General features: G+C 33.9%; 1 protein-coding gene across 1 annotated transcript; it reads left to right on the plus strand.

Annotated features, from left to right (window-relative positions):
- The first annotated feature begins 41 nt into the window (after positions 1-41).
- LOC145586547 (ubiquitin carboxyl-terminal hydrolase 17-like) lies at positions 42-9,182 on the plus strand. The gene is made up of 11 exons (XM_081643403.1): positions 42-810; positions 2,322-3,618; positions 3,699-3,787; positions 5,288-5,373; positions 5,489-5,651; positions 5,740-5,860; positions 5,965-6,122; positions 6,584-6,668; positions 6,802-7,014; positions 7,444-7,505; positions 8,272-9,182. Exons 1-11 carry the CDS (start codon positions 518-520, stop codon positions 8,999-9,001), a joined length of 3,297 nt encoding a protein of 1,098 aa, XP_081499529.1. The 5' UTR covers positions 42-517; the 3' UTR covers positions 9,002-9,182.
- Positions 9,183-18,431: the final 9,249 nt, after the last annotated feature.

The following is an 18,431-nucleotide window of genomic DNA, read 5'->3' on the forward strand; positions in this document are numbered from 1 at the left end:
ACCGGTTCGAATATTTGATGAGGTCACATTTCCCAACACCTCTTCTCCTAAACCAAAAATTCCTTACCTCCTACAATTTCAAAAAAGCAAAAAAAAATTAATATAAAAAATTAAAATACTACTAAGACTTAGTACTAGAAAAAGAAAAAAAAAAAAAAAGCCCTAAATTTCCGATCTCAAAAATTCAGACAAAAAAAAAAAAAAAAAAAAAAAAACGCCAAAAACAAACTAAACGAAGAAAGAATCATACAACAACATAAACACACGCTCTCTCTAACTTTCTCTCTCTTCACTCCAAACGACATTCCATTAAGTCGTTTAATCTGCATGCAAGCTTCTCAAATACCTGCAATTTCATCTCCATTGTTGAAGATTATGGTGTTGAATTTATCAATTAATTGGTGGTGAAGTAGTTTATGAATTTCGGAAATCGAGGAAGAAATTGGGGGAAATTTTTTAGGGTTTTTCTAAGCTATGTGATTGTGATGTCATTAATTTTATTAATTTTAGTGCATAAATGCTCTTTCCCGGGGATCTAGGGTTTCGCGTTGCTGTTTTCTTCATTTTTGGGGTTTTTCCGGTGGTTTTCTTCGTTCTCCGGCGAAAATGGCGGATTGCGGTGGCTAGACAGCAGGAGATCAATCGATTGCTTGTTTTGGCATCTGAAGAGGCTGCTCGAGCTGAGATTGAGGCTAATTTTGGCTATAATTGTACTAGTTCTTCGGTTTCGATACCGGTTCAACGGCTTTGTGCTGTTTGTTTTACTCCTACACCTAATCGATGTGCTAGATGCAAGTCAGTCAATTACTGGTATGTTTGATTTTTGTTATTTTTTTGGTCAATTTTGTTGCTTTTGTTGAATTTTATGTATTTTTTATTTTTATTTTGATGCTTGAATTTTGGGTCAATTTGAGAATATTGGACTTTATTGGTTGAAAATTGAAGAAAATTTGTTAGAATTTGTCCAGAACAGTGATTGATGATTGGATTGGATGATTCACTGAATCTAATGGTGAGAATTAGTGGATTTGGGGGGGAAGGGGTAATGAGGGCATCTTAGTCTATCTGACTGCGGGTTTTCGCTGTGAGAAAGCGATTCGGATTTGATGGATGTTGAGATTTGGGTGTTATTAACAATCAATTGGCTAGTGGACTGTTTACTAGTTAACAATGAGTAATATTGAAGTTTATAGGGGAAAAAGGAAGGTTCATTTGACTGGAGTTTTTAGTTTTTGTCAAAAGTAAGTGATTCGGTCATTTGGATATGAAGGTATTGAGATTCTGTGTTAGTTTGCATCAATTGGACATTGGACTGATTCCTGTTAGCAAAGAGTCTTATTGAAGTTTAAAACTCGGGTTGTTTTAAAAGTCTGTCCAAAACTCCGTTTAAGATGAATTGGATGAATCTTTAGTAGACACAGAGCAGTCGGACTGTTGGAGGTAGTCATTATGTTGCTAAATTAGGCAATTTCCCCATCCGCCTGCAGGTTTTTACCAGGACGCAGTATTCTGGCTTTAGAGATGGTGACATTTATTTGTTAGATTATTCTATTCCTCTGGATCTTTATTCTTTTTTGTTTTGTAAGTTGTTTTAACTTATAGGTCTGGTTAGTCTCTCTCACAGAAGGTAAGCTGAAGGGTGATAGAGATTATTGTTTGTGGAATTGTGTTGATGAAGTTTTAGCAATTGTTGGTGCTAGAATCAATGAATGCAGTGGTAGACTTTAGTGGTTTGAGGAATTGATGGAACATTAGCTGTTGGACAACAAGATATTATCATGATAAATTGTTGGGATCTTTAATATGATGAGATTTGGGTGTTGGGTCTTGGGTGACATCATTGGAAAATTTACCCCTATCAACAGTTGGCTATTGAACTTTGCAAATCCAATCCTTTTCCTATTCTAAGTGGTGAACAATGTTACCTAATTTTGGCCATTTTGCGGTATGTGCATTTGGTTGATGTTATATATTAGGACTCTTTATATTTAGCTTGACGTGACTATGATGGGCTGGGATTTGGTTGGGAAGAGCCAAAACGGCTAATTAATTAGTGTTGCTTTTTACTTAATTTAGTTCACTCGTTGGTATAAGCTGGTATCTTGTAAATATATATTTGTTGATAATTTAGTATGTATGTATGTATGTTGATGCTGCAATTCATTTTTGAAAAATCAAAGAAAAAGTAGACGATTCTTATTTTGAAAAATCTAACTTAGAAAATTCTTATTTTGAAAAATCAAAGAAAAAAGTAGAAAATTCTTGAAGTTCTTTAATAAACCCTACATTGCTGCATCCACTTATCAGTTTGATCATTTCAGCTCTGGCAAGTGTCAAATAGTTCACTGGAGACAAGGTCATAAGGATGAATGTCGTCCATCGGTGAACAATTCTGAGTTCAGTGATGAGGAAGTTAGTTTTGTGGGCGATAATCAACTTTATTCTGATGGTGATGTTCCAATTACTGTGAATGGTGGAATACAATATGAGGAACAAGTTCAAACTGCAAAAGAGAAACCTGGATTCACCCCCCCTGCATATTTTACACCAGATTTGTCTGTGAAGGATGACAAGAATGCAGTTCACCATTCTTCGCTAGGAGATGAACTAGCGTCTCAAGTTGAGCTTCATGGCACCTCAGAAGTATCACAGCTTCATGTATCTTCTTCTAGTGATGGCATGTGCATTAATGATTCCATCTCAGATACTGATAGTATACATGATCTTAATTCTGATTCATGTGATTCTTGCTCCACGCTTGACAACCTTGAGACAGTGTCAAGGGAGAGGAAGTTGGAGCCAATTAAGACACTGGAGGAAAAATCTTATTCAAGAGTGTCATCCAATGGTAATGTGTATGCTTCTGGTGAACCTAAGGAAGAAGCATTAGGTAAATTAAGTGGTTCTTCAGGTTTAAGCATCAATCGCTCTGACAAGAACTTAGCTAAGCCTTCAGTAGCCACATCTGGTTTCTGGGATGGTTCTCTTGATTATTGCAGAACTAAGAAGTACATGCCAAGCACTGATGCCAAACCAAATTCTGGGGAATTAGGTGATTTCTCATCAGATATATGCTCGAAAGGGCCAAAAACATCAACTGATACCCATTCTGGAATTTCAAGCACTGGTAAGCTTGTTGCTGAGCCTGCTTTGGCAGAAAAGGGTTCTGGAGATCCCTCAAAGAATCTTAGCACTACATTTGTTGGCTCTAGGGAACCTGACGCTAGGGTTAAGACAATGAAGAATGATAAAGATTTGGTAAAGTCTGTAGAAGTTGGAACCGAAAATTTGAAAGGCAGTGCCCTGCCATTCTGTGTTTCAGAGAAGGCAAATGATCTGGACAGAAACTCAAAGATGGTTCTGCAATCACCAATGTCAAAGAAAGCTGGATTGTCACCAAAATCTATTATTGGTCCTCCATCCGGAATGAAGGAGCCTATTGCCCCAGTTATAAAGCCTGTTAAAGCTGCTGCAAATGTTGCCATGCCTTCTCAGGTAGCCAGACCTGCCCCGAGTGCTTCTGCTGGCTTGAAAACGTCAGTGCTAAAAGTTGTAGAACAATTTAGAGCTCCAAAGACGGTGAAGCAAAGTGATGATGTTGAAAGAAAAACTGAAAAGGTTGGTGTGCAGGTCTTGCCATTTTTTTTTGCCTAATGTGATTATGTGATGTTTATTGGATGACCTTGTTGATTTTGCAGGCTGTTTTCCCATATGAGTCATTCGTTAAGCTTTATCATTGGAACAAAGTGGAGCTTCGTCCGTGTGGCCTAATAAATTGTGGGAACAGGTGATTACATGATCATTTTCATTCTTCTTTTCCTTTGTGTTGCATGGTTATGTGCAGATCTACCCAAGACTACAAACATGACACTACACAGGCTTAGAACACTTAAATATTGTTTGGCGAACTAGATGAACAGATGTAGGATAAAAATGTAAGACTGAAAATACTCACTATTGCTTATATAAATTGTAATAGAGATTAGGAAGTGTTTACAAACTTAGAATATTAACTGTAGTTGTTCATTTTAAGTTCTATTGAACCAACAACTAACAATTTGTGGCGGAGAGACACTTATTTAGATATCACACTTAGCTGAGTAGTCATTATTAACAATTAAAAATCGTGGAAAATTTTGTTGGTTTTGAATCATTGGATATCAATATGTCTCTCCTGACTCTTTGGTCTCACTATGTAGCCATAAAAATTGATGCAGGAAGTTTCACATATACTCATTGATGTATCATTTGTAGAAAGTTTGATAGAGTGTAAGAAGGGATAGAAAAATCAAGGTGAATGTTAAGTTTATAGGGAGATTAAGGTAAAAACAGGCATAAGATATGTTGTTAGTGACTGATTCAAGACCTGTTTTGTGCGGGACAAAGTAGGGGTTATTAGCATGTTATATGATGAAAACCTTTGGCAGAGAAGGTTTGGGATTCAAAAAATCTAAATAAAATAGATTTATCTTTGCAAATCAATTTAGTATTAATTTTTTAATGTATGGCCTTATTGGTAATCTGTTGTTGTCAGTTGCACCTTGCACCTCTTTGGCATTTTCTCCACCTCATTTAAACCCTAAACATACCGCATACTCCTCTTCCTGTTCATGTGAACTCTGAAGAGTCTGAATTGCGTATTATGAATCGGTGTTAAATAACTGTTTGAGTTTATCATACTCCACATTATGGACTATGATTCCTGGAATCTATGGTTATAACTGCTTTGTGATAGAAGGAATGAAATGTAGATGTATTATAAATGGATTCTGGATGGCGGAGTGATGTTTATGGGAGTTGAGTACATAGGGATTTGGTTATGGTAGCACCTTGTTAGCGCTGCTAGATCTGGATTGGTGGTGCAGTATCTAGACGTACGAATGCAATAAACGACCGATATGGAACTATGGATTCTTTGGAAGGAGACAATATGAGTAGAGATGGCTATTTCTAATTGTATTCTGGTGCACTTGGTGTTGTAGACAAATGAAGTAGAGGAATTGAGGAAATGAAGGGTGAAAGATATAGATTGTGAGCCTGCATAATAGTTTCTGGATCTTGTTTGTTGTAATTTTCTGGTATAAGTTTAAGTCTATGTGAGGGGGGTTAAGGGCTGTCATTGACTCTGCGTAGCATCACTTGTAAGAAGAGCTGCTTGCTTCAGGATAATGATGATAGCTGGCTTTATGATTTTTTGTTTATTAAAATATATTTATTATTATTTTTAAAAAAATCTTTATGTGGAATTGGTAATAGTTTTGATGTGATTTTTTCCCTCTCTGTGTAGCTGTTATGCCAATGTAATTCTTCAATGCTTGGCATTTACCCCACCACTCACTGCTTATCTTCTTCAAGGGCTCCATTCTAAAACATGTAAGTTCCTTACACAACGCTTACTTGTTGGATTATTTTCATCAATACTTCCCATCTATTGTATGTATTGTTTTCTTTGAACTTAATTTATGATCTGATTTTCTTTACATGATAGGTGCAAAGAAACATTGGTGTTTCACATGCGAGTTTGAAAGGTTGATCTTAAAGGCAAAGGAAGGGGGTTCTCCACTTTCTCCTATAAGTATACTATCCCAAATCCAGAAGATAGGAAGCCATCTTTCCAATGGGAGGGAAGAAGATGCACATGAGTTTTTAAGGTTGGTTGTTTTCGAGATGTATATGTTTATCTTGCCTTTCAAATGAATCTTTGCTATTGAATTTCTGACGAATTAATGGTATTGATAGGTATGCAATTGACACAATGCAATCTACATGCCTTCAAGAAGCTGGCGTGAATGCTGCTGGCTCATTACATGAAGAAACAACTCTCTTGGGGCTTACTTTTGGCGGTTATCTTCGTTCGAAGGTAGGATATAACTTTCCAAGACAATTTTGTAGCAAATAATGACACAGTTGATAATTGCGTTCTAAAGCTGTTGCCTTTTTTTGTACCCGCTTCCACCCCTGCAGATAAAATGTGCAAGGTGTCGTGGAAAATCAGAGAAACAGGATAGAATGATGGATCTTACTGTGGAGATTGGAGGAGATATAGAGACTTTGGAAGATGCCTTGCGACAATTTACTGGAACTGAGCCTCTTGATGGGGAAAATAAATACCACTGTGGCAGGTTGGTTCTTTTCTTTATGCTGGTACACTTGATATCTATGGAATCTTGCAATCTGTTTGTAGAGTGTAGAATGGACACTTCATGCTTTTTATATATGCCTTTCCTTGGTCTCTTTTGACTATAAAACATTTGGTAATTTCCTGATTGGCATTGTACACAATTTTGAACTATGGATGATAGGTTGGGAAGCCAAGTGTTTTATATTCCATGTATCCATCATATGAATATTTTCTCCTCAGTTATAGAGCTATAATTGTAAAGTATTATCTTTGCTTATACAAAACTCTATACATGTCTGAGTGAACTGTTTTTTTTTGGATAAAATGTATAGAGTATTGTGTTATTTGGGTGTAGTTTCCATGTTATTCCAGAATGGAAAATGACTAATGAGATATTAAAACTTCTTTCTTTGCTGATTTATTGCAAGATAACTTTTTGATTATGTTCCTTTCTTTTGACAGATGCAAATCTTATGAGAAAGCTAAGAAGAAATTAAATATACTAGAGGCTCCTAATATCCTCACCATTGCATTGAAGAGGTTTCAGGTAATTTAGAATTATAGAATGAGAATTTTTATGATTTTCTCTCACAGGCTAATTTTTAAACTCCAATATATATATATATATATATATATATATATTTTTTTTTTTAATATCTTATATATATTTTTAAATTCAGTCTGGGAAGTTTGGCAAGCTCAATAAAACTATTCGATTCCCGGAGATTTTAAACCTAGCCCCATATATGAGGGGAGGAAGTGACAAATCGCCAATATACAGACTCTATGGGGTCGTTGTTCACTTGGACATTATGAATTCTTCCTTTTCGGGTCACTATGTATGTTATGTTCGAAACGCGCAAAACAAGTGGTACAAGATCGATGATAGCACGGTATTGTTCATTAAATTTTATTTAAGGTGCATAATTATCTTGCAAGTGTATTATACTGAAACATTGTTGCCTTGTGTCTGTTGGAGGGGAGTGAGCTGGAAAGTATGAATGTCATGAATTATTTCTCTCTTTTCTTTGGCCATGCACTTCAGCTTTTGGTTTGCTTGAACTATACCAGTAATAACATATAAATTGGACCTTTGATTTGTTATGAGCCATAAGAATTCTCTGTTGTTAGCTTAGTACATCCAGAAAACTAACAAACTATATGCATGTGATGTTGCAATTTTATTGCCAAGTAGTTATTGAGTGTTAGCTTATTGTATGTTTGACTTCACAGGCTATTTTAATTGGGGCATCTGTTATGATCTTTTAAGAATATCTTTTGAAACCTTGAAGCTTTTATTGACATGGAACTTGCTTGAACAGGTAAAGGCTGTGGAACTTGAGAGAGTGCTAAACAAGGGAGCATACATGCTCTTCTACTCAAGGTATTATTTATTATATCAGCTGTTAGAAACATTGGTTATTTGTGGACTGTGGTACTTGGAGGTTGGGGGCTGGTCTACTTCTTGTAATGTATTTTAGCTATTTACTCTGGGATCTCTTACTTTAAATTGTTGAAGGTGGCTGGACTGCATAGAATTTTGCTGAATTAGCTGCTTGATTATTTGAATTTGATTGATGTCTACTTTACTGTTCTATTTAAGTGTTCTACTAAGAAACATGACATTCTAATTTATATGCCAAATTTTGTGTTTTTGTGTGTGTGTGTGTGGGGGAAACCCTATACAGTACAGGGGTAAATGTAGTTTATTATGGAATGCATTTGTATCATGGGTTCGTCATGGAGGGAGGCAAAATTAGAATTAGACTGAATAAAAAATCAGCTACATACAACTTCCTTTTTGGTGGTCATAAGTGGCTATTCTTTCGACATTGTTTATCTTTTCAACTACATTTATTTTTTTAATTTTATTTAATTGAGCCACAGATGTACTTGAGTCATTATATTTTTGTAGTGTTATCCTTAATTCCTTTGCACTATGCTGAATCAACATATCAAATGCGTTAAATGTGGTGTGTTTTATTATTATGGATGAAACTAAATGCTACTATGTATTATTCTAGCCCTTGTAAAATTTGGGTTTTAGTAAAGCGAAATGTTTGCTTATGTTTATTTACCAGTTATAATGCTTTTTCAGTGATATCTCTGGTTTACTCTTCGTGATCTTAAGATTTTATACTGGTTTGCAGAATCTCACCACGTGCTCCAAGATCTATTAGAAGTGCTATAGTCTCTCGTGATTTGCCAAGTAAGATTAAAATTCCAGATGCTTCTCAGATCAATGTGAAGAGTTCGACTTCAAGACAGAGAGATCCACCTGCGCATGCCAATCGTTGTCCTGATATTGGTTACATATATCAAGATGGAACAAGCATCTCACCAGTGCGAAATATTCTTGATTTTGACTCTTCCAGTGATAATTCATCTCTGTTTAGTCACTCTGATGAAGTCTCAAGTAGCACCGACAGCAACAGGGAGTCTATCAGTGCCGATGACTTCTCTGAGTATCTTTTTGGTTACAATGCCTTTTTTAGGCACTCTTCAGATTCGGACACCTCTTCTTCCTCTTCCTCCTCATCTTCTCCTCAATACTCAAAGCATTCACCCCTTTCCAATTCAGAGAGGTATGCTTCTGCACTTCCCGGTGACAATGCTCATTCAGTTTCAATGGAGGACCATTCTTGGGCAAAAGCGCCTCATGAGGCTTCTAGAGCTGAGGATTCAGGTTTAGTGGGTGGAGTTCCATTTTTGCATTCTAACAGTAGTAGTAGTATTAGTAGTAGTGGCCAGCATGTTAGGAAGCTAGTAAATATTAGTAGTAGAGAGGCTGATGCCGAGAAATTAGGACGGGCTAACCCTTTGGATAATGGAAAATCTGGTGTATATCTGAGACGATCTTGGAGGAATAGAACAGATTAAGTATTCCATCATATAATGTTGAGTTGGGAATAAGTGATTAATGGTAGTATTCCTTTTCCCCCATCATTTTTTTCTTGATCTCTTGCGGGGAAGGGGGTCGGAAATATTGTATGTATGTAAGTTGTTACATTGTATTTAATGAGAAGGTATAAAGAAAAATGGAAATTTAAATTTCACTAAATCTTACTTTTGTATAGCCCAAATTGTCTCAAATTCTTGCAACTTTACATTGAAAAACTTTAAACTAACCCTTTTTTTTTTTTTTTTTTTTTTTTTTGCTAACTGCGACTAGTAAATCGTTAAATGTCTGTTATATCCATATTTATATTCTGTATTACTTAGTTTGGCCCTCTGGTGGTTTATTCAAGTTGACTATAGTCTCATGACTCAAAGCATTTGTTTTCGGTTACAAACTGATTGGGAAAAAAGTGCCCTTATTTTGCAACTGTTTTCAGTCAGTCAAGCATATTGAGTATGCTTCATTCTCAGCAGTCAGCACTGACCCATGCTTGGGAATTGGCTTTGCCCGTGCCGTGTTGTACCAGGTCCGCCACTCCCAAAACTAAGGTCAAGGCACAAGATGTGTCTTGGTTGTCTTAGTAACAAAAAATGTACTCCCTCCGTCCCCAAAACTTCGACCCTTTTGGGTTGCTTTTGCGGGTATAAAGAAAGTTAAATAAAAAGAAGTAAAAGTATATTGAAAAGATAAATTTACATGAGATTTATAAAAAAGTAGAGAGAGAAAGTATTAAAAATACATGAAAAAACAAAATTTTATATGGGGAAGTTAATTTTGCACAAATATTGTTGTAAATTGTTGGGTATTTCAATGCAAATGGGTCAATCATTTTAAGGCTAAAGTTAGGCCAAAAGGGTCAAAGTTTTAGGGACGGAGGGAGTAGTAGGCAATAATCGTCACTGTCACAGCCCATCATAAACTTGCGGACGGTGCTTCTTTAGACGGACCATTAGGCGAGCCCAGCCCTCTGCTGAACCTGTAGGAAAGGCAAAGGTCCCATTCCATTCCCCTTGCATTTGATCAAGTCACATAACTACAAATTTGCCTACTTTCCTGGATTCATATTGTTGATGTAAAAGTGAAAATACAATATGTATTTGACAAGATTATCCATTTTTTCTGGTATAAAGCGAGTTATACTGGACTACTTTTCGTGTTACTTTTGTCTATGGTAAACAATGATTCTAAGATGAAACCTTATGCAAAGTATATACACACAATTTGCGTTGTACAAGTAGGTGATCTAAGAGCTAAGCGAAGCAAAAGCCGCTTTGTGGTGATCGAATTAAAGACAAACCTTGGATTTTTTATGAGCAACACCAACATTATGAGGCATTACTCGTAAATTCTTGAGTCATAAACTTACTACTTAGTAAGAACTAACTAGTGTGAAAGAAAACTAGTGACTAGTGAGGCATCTTGCTTTTTGTAGTAGGCGAAATGCCCTCTATTCTCTCTGAATGAGTAAAGGAGTTCACATGATCAACTTACAAAGACTGACACTTCAAATCATATAACCGAACACAATTTTAGTACTATCACGTTTTTTTTTTTTTTTGACACACTTTACCTATTGTTATTATTTACGAGTGTGTGTCTATTAACCACCTAAATAGTTAAATAGGGTAAATGAACTAACCCTTATAAAACTCTATAAAAATCAAAACATTTTATTTATTTAAACACGATAGTAATAACTAAGAATAAGATGGTGAAAGGTCAGTTCCAAAACCGTTGGCGAAAACAACCCTACAAACAGTCAAACACTGCCGACGAAAGAAATAGGTATGGTAAGAGGTCCCCATTAAGCCACTTGGATAACAGGGACAAATTGTCAAAACCATTGAATTGAATCCATAAATAAAAAGGTCAGCTCCTCCACGACAACAATCCCAATTTTGGTGGGGTACCCCTTAAATTGTAGGGTATCCCTTATTCATTTGTGGATAAGAAGTCCTTTATACTTGTAGTTTTTATTTATGTTATGATTGCTTCTAATGTAAGCCCATACCTCTTCTTTCATGTTTGGACCCGCAAAAACAAACTTGATTGTACAGATTGTGTGCACACCATGTACTTCTTCTATATGTTGTTGGTTGTGGGCCTTTTTAAATAAAATTATGTTCACTGCCATGTTCCCTAAGGACCCCAACCCAACTTTGTATTCGGTTTTTCAAGAAATGCATTTTGTTCGGATTTAGTTGTCACAAAAAAAACTCTGATTTACACCACTAATTTGGTTATTATTTTATGCAAAAGAGGAAGTATTTATAATGTCTTGAGGTAGGTTATGTTCTCCTCACATTAATTTTTTTAATAAAAAAATCTTAATTTGTTAGATGATTACTTAACTTGGCTAATTTTTTTCTTACCTCAACCTATATTTGCTGAACTTTGATGAACATAATTTAATGTAACTTATGGTTGCTATAACATAACTTATTTTTACTTAAAATTTATTGAATGAGTTGAGAAAAACATAGCCCTAACATGAAAAGTTTAATCACTCAATAATTGTTGATATTCCGCTTAAGTAATAAAGCTCAAAAAATAAAGTAACTAGAAAAGAACTTGTAGGTGAATAAACAATAAATAACAAAAACAAAACATCACTCTGTATTACCAATTTTATGTTCCCTACATTCCTCAAATCCTCAACGATTGCACAGGTATAATTTTTTTTTTAAAATAATTATGTGTGGTTTCATGGAGGCCCGTCACTCGGTAAGTTTACTATTATTCCCTCTATCTCATAATTTATACTCCCTCCGTTAATTATTATGTGCAATAAAGGGGTATTATTTGTGAGATATAAAATATTCCTTTATTGCACATAATAATTAACGGAGATAGTACAAGAATTACTTAAAAATATAAGTGATCACAATTTTACTCTCACATACACTATTGAAGTATTGATGATTGAAGAGATTATAATGTGTACATTCACAGGTTTTTGGGAGCAATTAGATGACTTGACACTTGACCACATAATAAACTACATTTGGCGTTTGAAAAATAGATTACAGAGCTTATTAAAGTTCAATAGATTGTTTTGAAAAAGTTGCTCAACCTAGCTCTTTGAAAGAGCTATTATAGTATTATAGCAAAAAGAATTGACAAATATTATCACAATTTTTACCATAAACTATTTTGATGTTGATATAGATGATTTACATAATTAATTAAAGCATCTAATGCAACCAGCTATTCAAACCAGTCAATACATTCACTTATATTAAATAGCTACACTTGTTAATTGGCAAACCAAGCCTAATAAATCACTTCCACTAACTTCACCCAATCAAAAGTTGAAAATGCAACGATTCTACTATGGAACAAATCTAATCGTCACATCGTTTAATTTGATTATACACTAATACGAGTACATACGAAGTAGCTAGTAACAATCACATAACATCAAGCTAATAAAAGGTGATCTGGAATTATAATCTGAATAACGATGCATGAATTGACTTTGGGTACACGAGATTAAGCCAGGTTCGTTGTACTTTGAGTCATTTCAACTTAGGTTGACGGATATGTGTTCAACTACCATTATTATTAGCCATCTACCGTTGAAGCAACATTACTCTACTTTTTTTTCAAAGCCTTCTTGCAGGGCCGTAGCAATGATTTTGGGGGCCCTGTTCCAAATCGAATAAGGGGCCCTTAATAATGTAAATTATACAATTTTTTTAAATCTATAATTTAGACAATGCACAATTTTCCTATATATACATTGCAAAATGCTTTCATATAACAGTGATATATTCAATTGGAGAATTGCTCCATATCGTTGATTCTCAATCTTTTTTCAGAATTATAAGAACAATTTCGACCTTCAAAAAAAAAAAAAAATACTTAGATACAAAATAGTATAAAGTATAAATAAATCAATTTGTGTTAAAATTAAAAATTAAAAATTAAAAATTACTTCAATTGACATTATCAAAACAAGAAAAAAATTAATAAAAAAAATTATAAATTGATTCAGTTGACATTATCAAAACCAGAAATAATTATACTCTATCAGCAATCATCAACCAACATTCTCCCAACTATTGTTTAAATAATGTACAAAAATTGCAAATAATACATTAATACCGATTACCGAGCAAGTGATAAGATCAAATAAAAACAAAGATATTACACATATTAATGTCTGGGAAGATTGAATGATTTGATGAGCCGACGTCATATTTTCATACTTCAATTATTCAATTGCTTAAAAACCAGAAATAATTTTTTAAAAAATAAAAAATTACCTTAAATCGATTCCATGAACAACCGAACAAAGAACTGAAATTAATTGCTTCAATTATTATTCCTTCAAGCCTTCCAATTGCTTCAATTCGTTCCCCTCAAAAAGATAAAAAAAATTGATTCAAGCCTTCGATTCGTTTTTGATTTTGTATAATTGTATGATTTGTATTAATTGGGAATAGATGAAGATGATTGAATATAATTATGGAAGATTGATATTGATTTCTCATTGCCATTGTTATATAACAAAAATAACTTGAATTTGACTGAATTTATTTCTTTTTCCGTTGAAAATTTTTGAATGGAAATTATGCTAATACAATTTTCCATAGAATTGATTGATGTAATTATGGAGAAATTCAGGAAATTGGAGCAATTAATATGGAAGGTTGAAACAAAGAGGAAAAAATGGAAAAAATTAGCGTGATATATTCGTGATTAATATTACTGCTGCTTGATTGCCTGCTTTAGCGTTAAAAACAAGAGATACTTTTTTTTTTTTTTAACAAAATTGGGCCCCTTTAAATTGGGGGCCCTGTGCAAGAGGGCACCTTGCACATGCTATTCTACGGGCCTGCCTTCTTGGAACATTGTGGAGACTAATTTGTACCAATATTTACTGTTAAGATTGTGAATATCATCTACAAGTCTACAACTGGTTTATTTCTTCCTCTATCCTTCATATATTGCAACGCAACATGCGAGTAGTGCACACGTTTAAGAAATCAGATGAAAATCAAGATGAGACCACAAAACGACTTACCCATGAATCTAAAGTAGCTAGATAAGGCACTCGGAAAATTTCCATAATAGAGTATTATATTTCTTTGAGTGCGTATGTAATGCAATATATGTGTATTTGCAACGTGAAAGGAGATTTTCAATTTCCTTAAACGAGTATGGTATAATGTATAAACAACTTCATTACAGTTGTAGCGTTGTGATTATAAAGAAGGTAAAATGAAAATGACAAATCTAAAAACAAATTATAAATTATATGTAAGAAAGAAATTAAGTATGTGTTAATCATTTTTTATCATAATCATTTGGGATCAAAGCTTCACAAGAAAATTACGTATGCAATAACACAGCCGCATAACACAAGTCCTTTATTTGTCGAAGTTGTAGTAAAAAGCACCAACACTTTGTTGGGGGGTCCAAAATCCAAATCTGTACCATATTCAACATGAATGAATATACAAATGTGCATGCTTATAAAGTTTTAATTTGTAAAAAAAGAAAGTTAAAATATGAAATATGAAATTTTCTTAAAAATGTTTTTAAGCCCACTTTTCGGCTATGTATGACTAAATGACTAATGAGAAAGCAGAAATCATCTTGAATACAAATTAAGTCTTTAGGGATTGCACCAAATCCCCATCATTTTCAGTTACACACTATATCAATTTCTACTAATTATTGCGTTTCTTTTGTCAATATGTTTTTAGTCAATTTTGTTGTTTCCTTCCGTCATACTCGACCGCAATCGTGCTACTGTTTTTAATCTATATTAATTGGTGTTTTAAGTTATAATACTCTCTCCATCTATCCTTTTTTAAAGTGAAATATTTTGACATTTTACATTATTCATCTAATTACTTTGACTAATGTTAGTAGCAAGTTAAGTTTGGTCTACTAAAAAGAGTTATAACTTCCAACCTTGAGGTTGGGGATTCAATCCTCATTAGCGGCACCTTGGGATGGGGATTCCCTTACCCTTCCCCTACTCCCAAAGTACCTAACCCGCTAACCCGAGTCAAAAGGGCCTCTGAGAGGTTTCGGCATGATAGAACCCCTTCTCCTTATCAACCAAAATAAATAAATAAATAAATAAATAATAAAAACCTTTGACTATTGTTAGTGATTTATACATAAGAAAATATGTATTATATTATTTTGAGTATTTGTTAAATTGTCTTAATAAATAATTTATTAACATTCATTTTGTTATAATTTTAACCTATTGATAATTAAAAATGTTGGTTAAAGTTTTAGATTGACATAAGTGTATGAAAAACGCTTTGTTAAAAAAAAAAAAAAAATACAGAGGGAGTATAAAATTATTTAAGATGAGTTAAGTTACATTGGTATTTTAAGAAAATTAATGTAGTGCTTACATTTTTTTATTGAACATATAATTATACATCAATAAGGCATGCGGTGTACATTAATAATGAAATGAAGAAATATATATTGATTGGGGCTACACTTGGTAGGGAGAAATACATGTTCAATCCCCCAAAACAACAATTGGAAGGGAAATGAAACCTGACCACCCAGAATGATCATCGAATCCGAATTAGCCCAAAGGATGAATCGAGTGAAACACAAAAAAAATAAAAAAAAAATAAAAAAGTATATATTGAACAGAACTTACAAAAGTAGTTCTAAGGCACCTGTAGCATGTTTTTACTTGTTTAATTGTATTACTAAAGGGAAAATGTGTATGTTCCTAGTCAAATTCTAAAACCTAGGTGAACTATCTTTGCCCAAACTTAACCCTTAATTTTCCGAACATATTACCCTCAATTACACACTGTCCTAGTGTCCTTCCACCCTACATCGTTCCCATCCTCTTCACACCTCTACAGCCCCTCTCCGCACCATCACAGCTCCATGAAAGCTCTAACATTAGGTGGCAGTGGAATGCGACATGCGAGGCAGCTAAGGGGATCGAGGTAGGGATTAGGAAGAGGGAAGTTAGGTTATAGTAGTAGGATTAAGTGGTGATAGACACACCTTGTACAAGTGTAGAGGAATAAGATGAGAAGATATACTAGTAGCAGATTTCTACCACAAATTAAGACATAATTGATCTTGATCTGTTTGAACATCTAGCATAATTAGCCAAAGGGATTCAAATACTACCTCCGTTTTATATTTTTTGCAAATTTGGGGTATTATTTGTGAGATATGAAATATTTCAAAGTTGCAAAAATATGAAACAGAGGTAGTACAATAACAAGCACAATTATTAGTACATCTTAATTACTTATAATTAATCCCCATCAAACTAAAACATCGAGTAAGCACATAAACACAGGGTTTAATAAAAAAAAAAATGTCTTTAATAATAATGATCATACATTAAGGCTTTATCTTCTAACAAACGATACGAGTACATGTTAATCCAACCAACATCCCTAAAAATGACATTAATTACTAGTAATAGGGAAATTCTTGCATGTACCCCGAGGTTTTAAAAAATGCACCGTATACCCTTGAAAACTTTTAAATGCACCGTGTGTCCTTGAAATTTGTATAAAATTGCATCAAATACCCTTAGACTCACAATAAATGTTAATTTTGTTAAATTAAGACTCTCTAAGCATCAAATTATTGCAGTTTAATTACTTTAATGTTAAATCATTTAAGTATAAGTAAACTTAATTAATAAAGCAAATTCTAACACCCAAAAATTTAGGATTTAGAATGATCGACGGAGTTTAAATTTTTATTTAATTTATGCTTTTAGGCGGTTTTACTATATAAATATAAAGTACTAAAAGCGAGTCAGTGTGTGGCATGATTTTAATTTGATAAGTCAATGATATGTACATTTGTTAAAGGATTAGGGTTACTTGGTGCATTTATTTACAAACATCAGGGGTCCATGGTACATTTGAAAGTTTTCAAGGGTACATAGTGCATTTTTTAAAACTTCAAATGTACACGGAACAATTTCCCCTAGTAATAATCATATATTGAAAAAGGGAAATTACCAAAACAAGTAAAAATTAAACTCATGACAATTGTAGAATTATAAAGAAAATTCCCCATAAAGGAAAGAATGTACTAAAAGAAATTAATCCACAAAGAAAGGTAAATTTAGAGACAAAAACAGATGCTTCTCGAGATATTCAAGAAAACAACAAAATTGATGCCAAGATGAGATGAGATGAGATGGGATAGGATAGGGAATGGGGTCATCTTCAAAGTTGGGAGCATTCGGTGCACCATTTCCATCATTAATGTCACGTCCCAAATTCCCCATTCACTACTCCCCATCCATACAATAGTCCCATGACCTTTCCAGAATCATCAGATTCATCACTATAGTTTACGGACAATATTCCGCATCGTGTCTATCATGTTCTCGGATACACCTATGTCCTGCCTTATGCTGGATATATTACATAGGAATTCTCTTACGAGTTATTAATTCCAACCACCACCAAAACTTTACCAACTATTCTAGCTTACTTAATGTAATCATACAGGTCAATTGAGGTATAATATCAATCCAACTAATGGGGCGATATCCTATATCTAGGAGACGGGTAATGACATTTTTGATATCCGATCCCAACATACAGACATATTAGGGTAATCCTAATTTATTAGTAGTATCATGATAATGATTCTATTCCATGCAACACACTAAATTAGGTTTAATGAGCTAAAGACGCGACGAGTGTTCTGGAAGTAAACAAGGCACAATGCGTAATACATTAGTACTATATGTGACTTGTTGATTTAAAAGATAATTACAATAGAATGAGTACAAATGGTAATAATTATCCTATCTTAATGTACCTCATTACTATTAAAGGCTAGTATAGGTACAATTTTATCGGAACTTATAGCTAACTTAGAAGTGAAAGAGAGTAATATTCAAGCTAAGGGATGAACCTTAAACAGTCTTTTACCCAATTTAAGAAAAGGAGTAATGAATGAAAAAGACAAAGCAAAGTACAAATTAACCCAGAATAGGCTATTAAAGAAGAAAAAGAAAGAACAACTGAACAAGAAAATTGAGTTAAATGAAGCATCCTCCAATAGAAATTCTGAGAGATATTTAAGACACATCAAATCAATATCCCACCATTTCCAAAGAAAAATCACCTTAACTCAAGGCTCCACTCTCGGGCAACTTGGGTATTCGTGTTTATACATGTCCAAGTGATAAACTCGACTACAAATTTTCATCTCTAGCTACTAGAGTACTACGTATGTTTTAAGATGTATGTGTAACAACCATACTTTTACTAGAGTGTCAAATATCCAATATGGGTACTTATGACTAAATTAAGGTCTTATTTGGCAATTGGCTGTTGGCTGGTTTGACTGGCTGTTTGTATTGACTTTTTTGTTGACTGTTTGACTTTTTATTAGTATGTAAACATGTTTGGTAAAATTGGCTGT

Source organism: Chenopodium album, chromosome 16 (genome assembly GCF_948465745.1).
Source record: "Chenopodium album chromosome 16, dcCheAlbu1.1, whole genome shotgun sequence".
In the NCBI taxonomy this organism is placed as follows: domain Eukaryota; kingdom Viridiplantae; phylum Streptophyta; class Magnoliopsida; order Caryophyllales; family Amaranthaceae; genus Chenopodium; species Chenopodium album.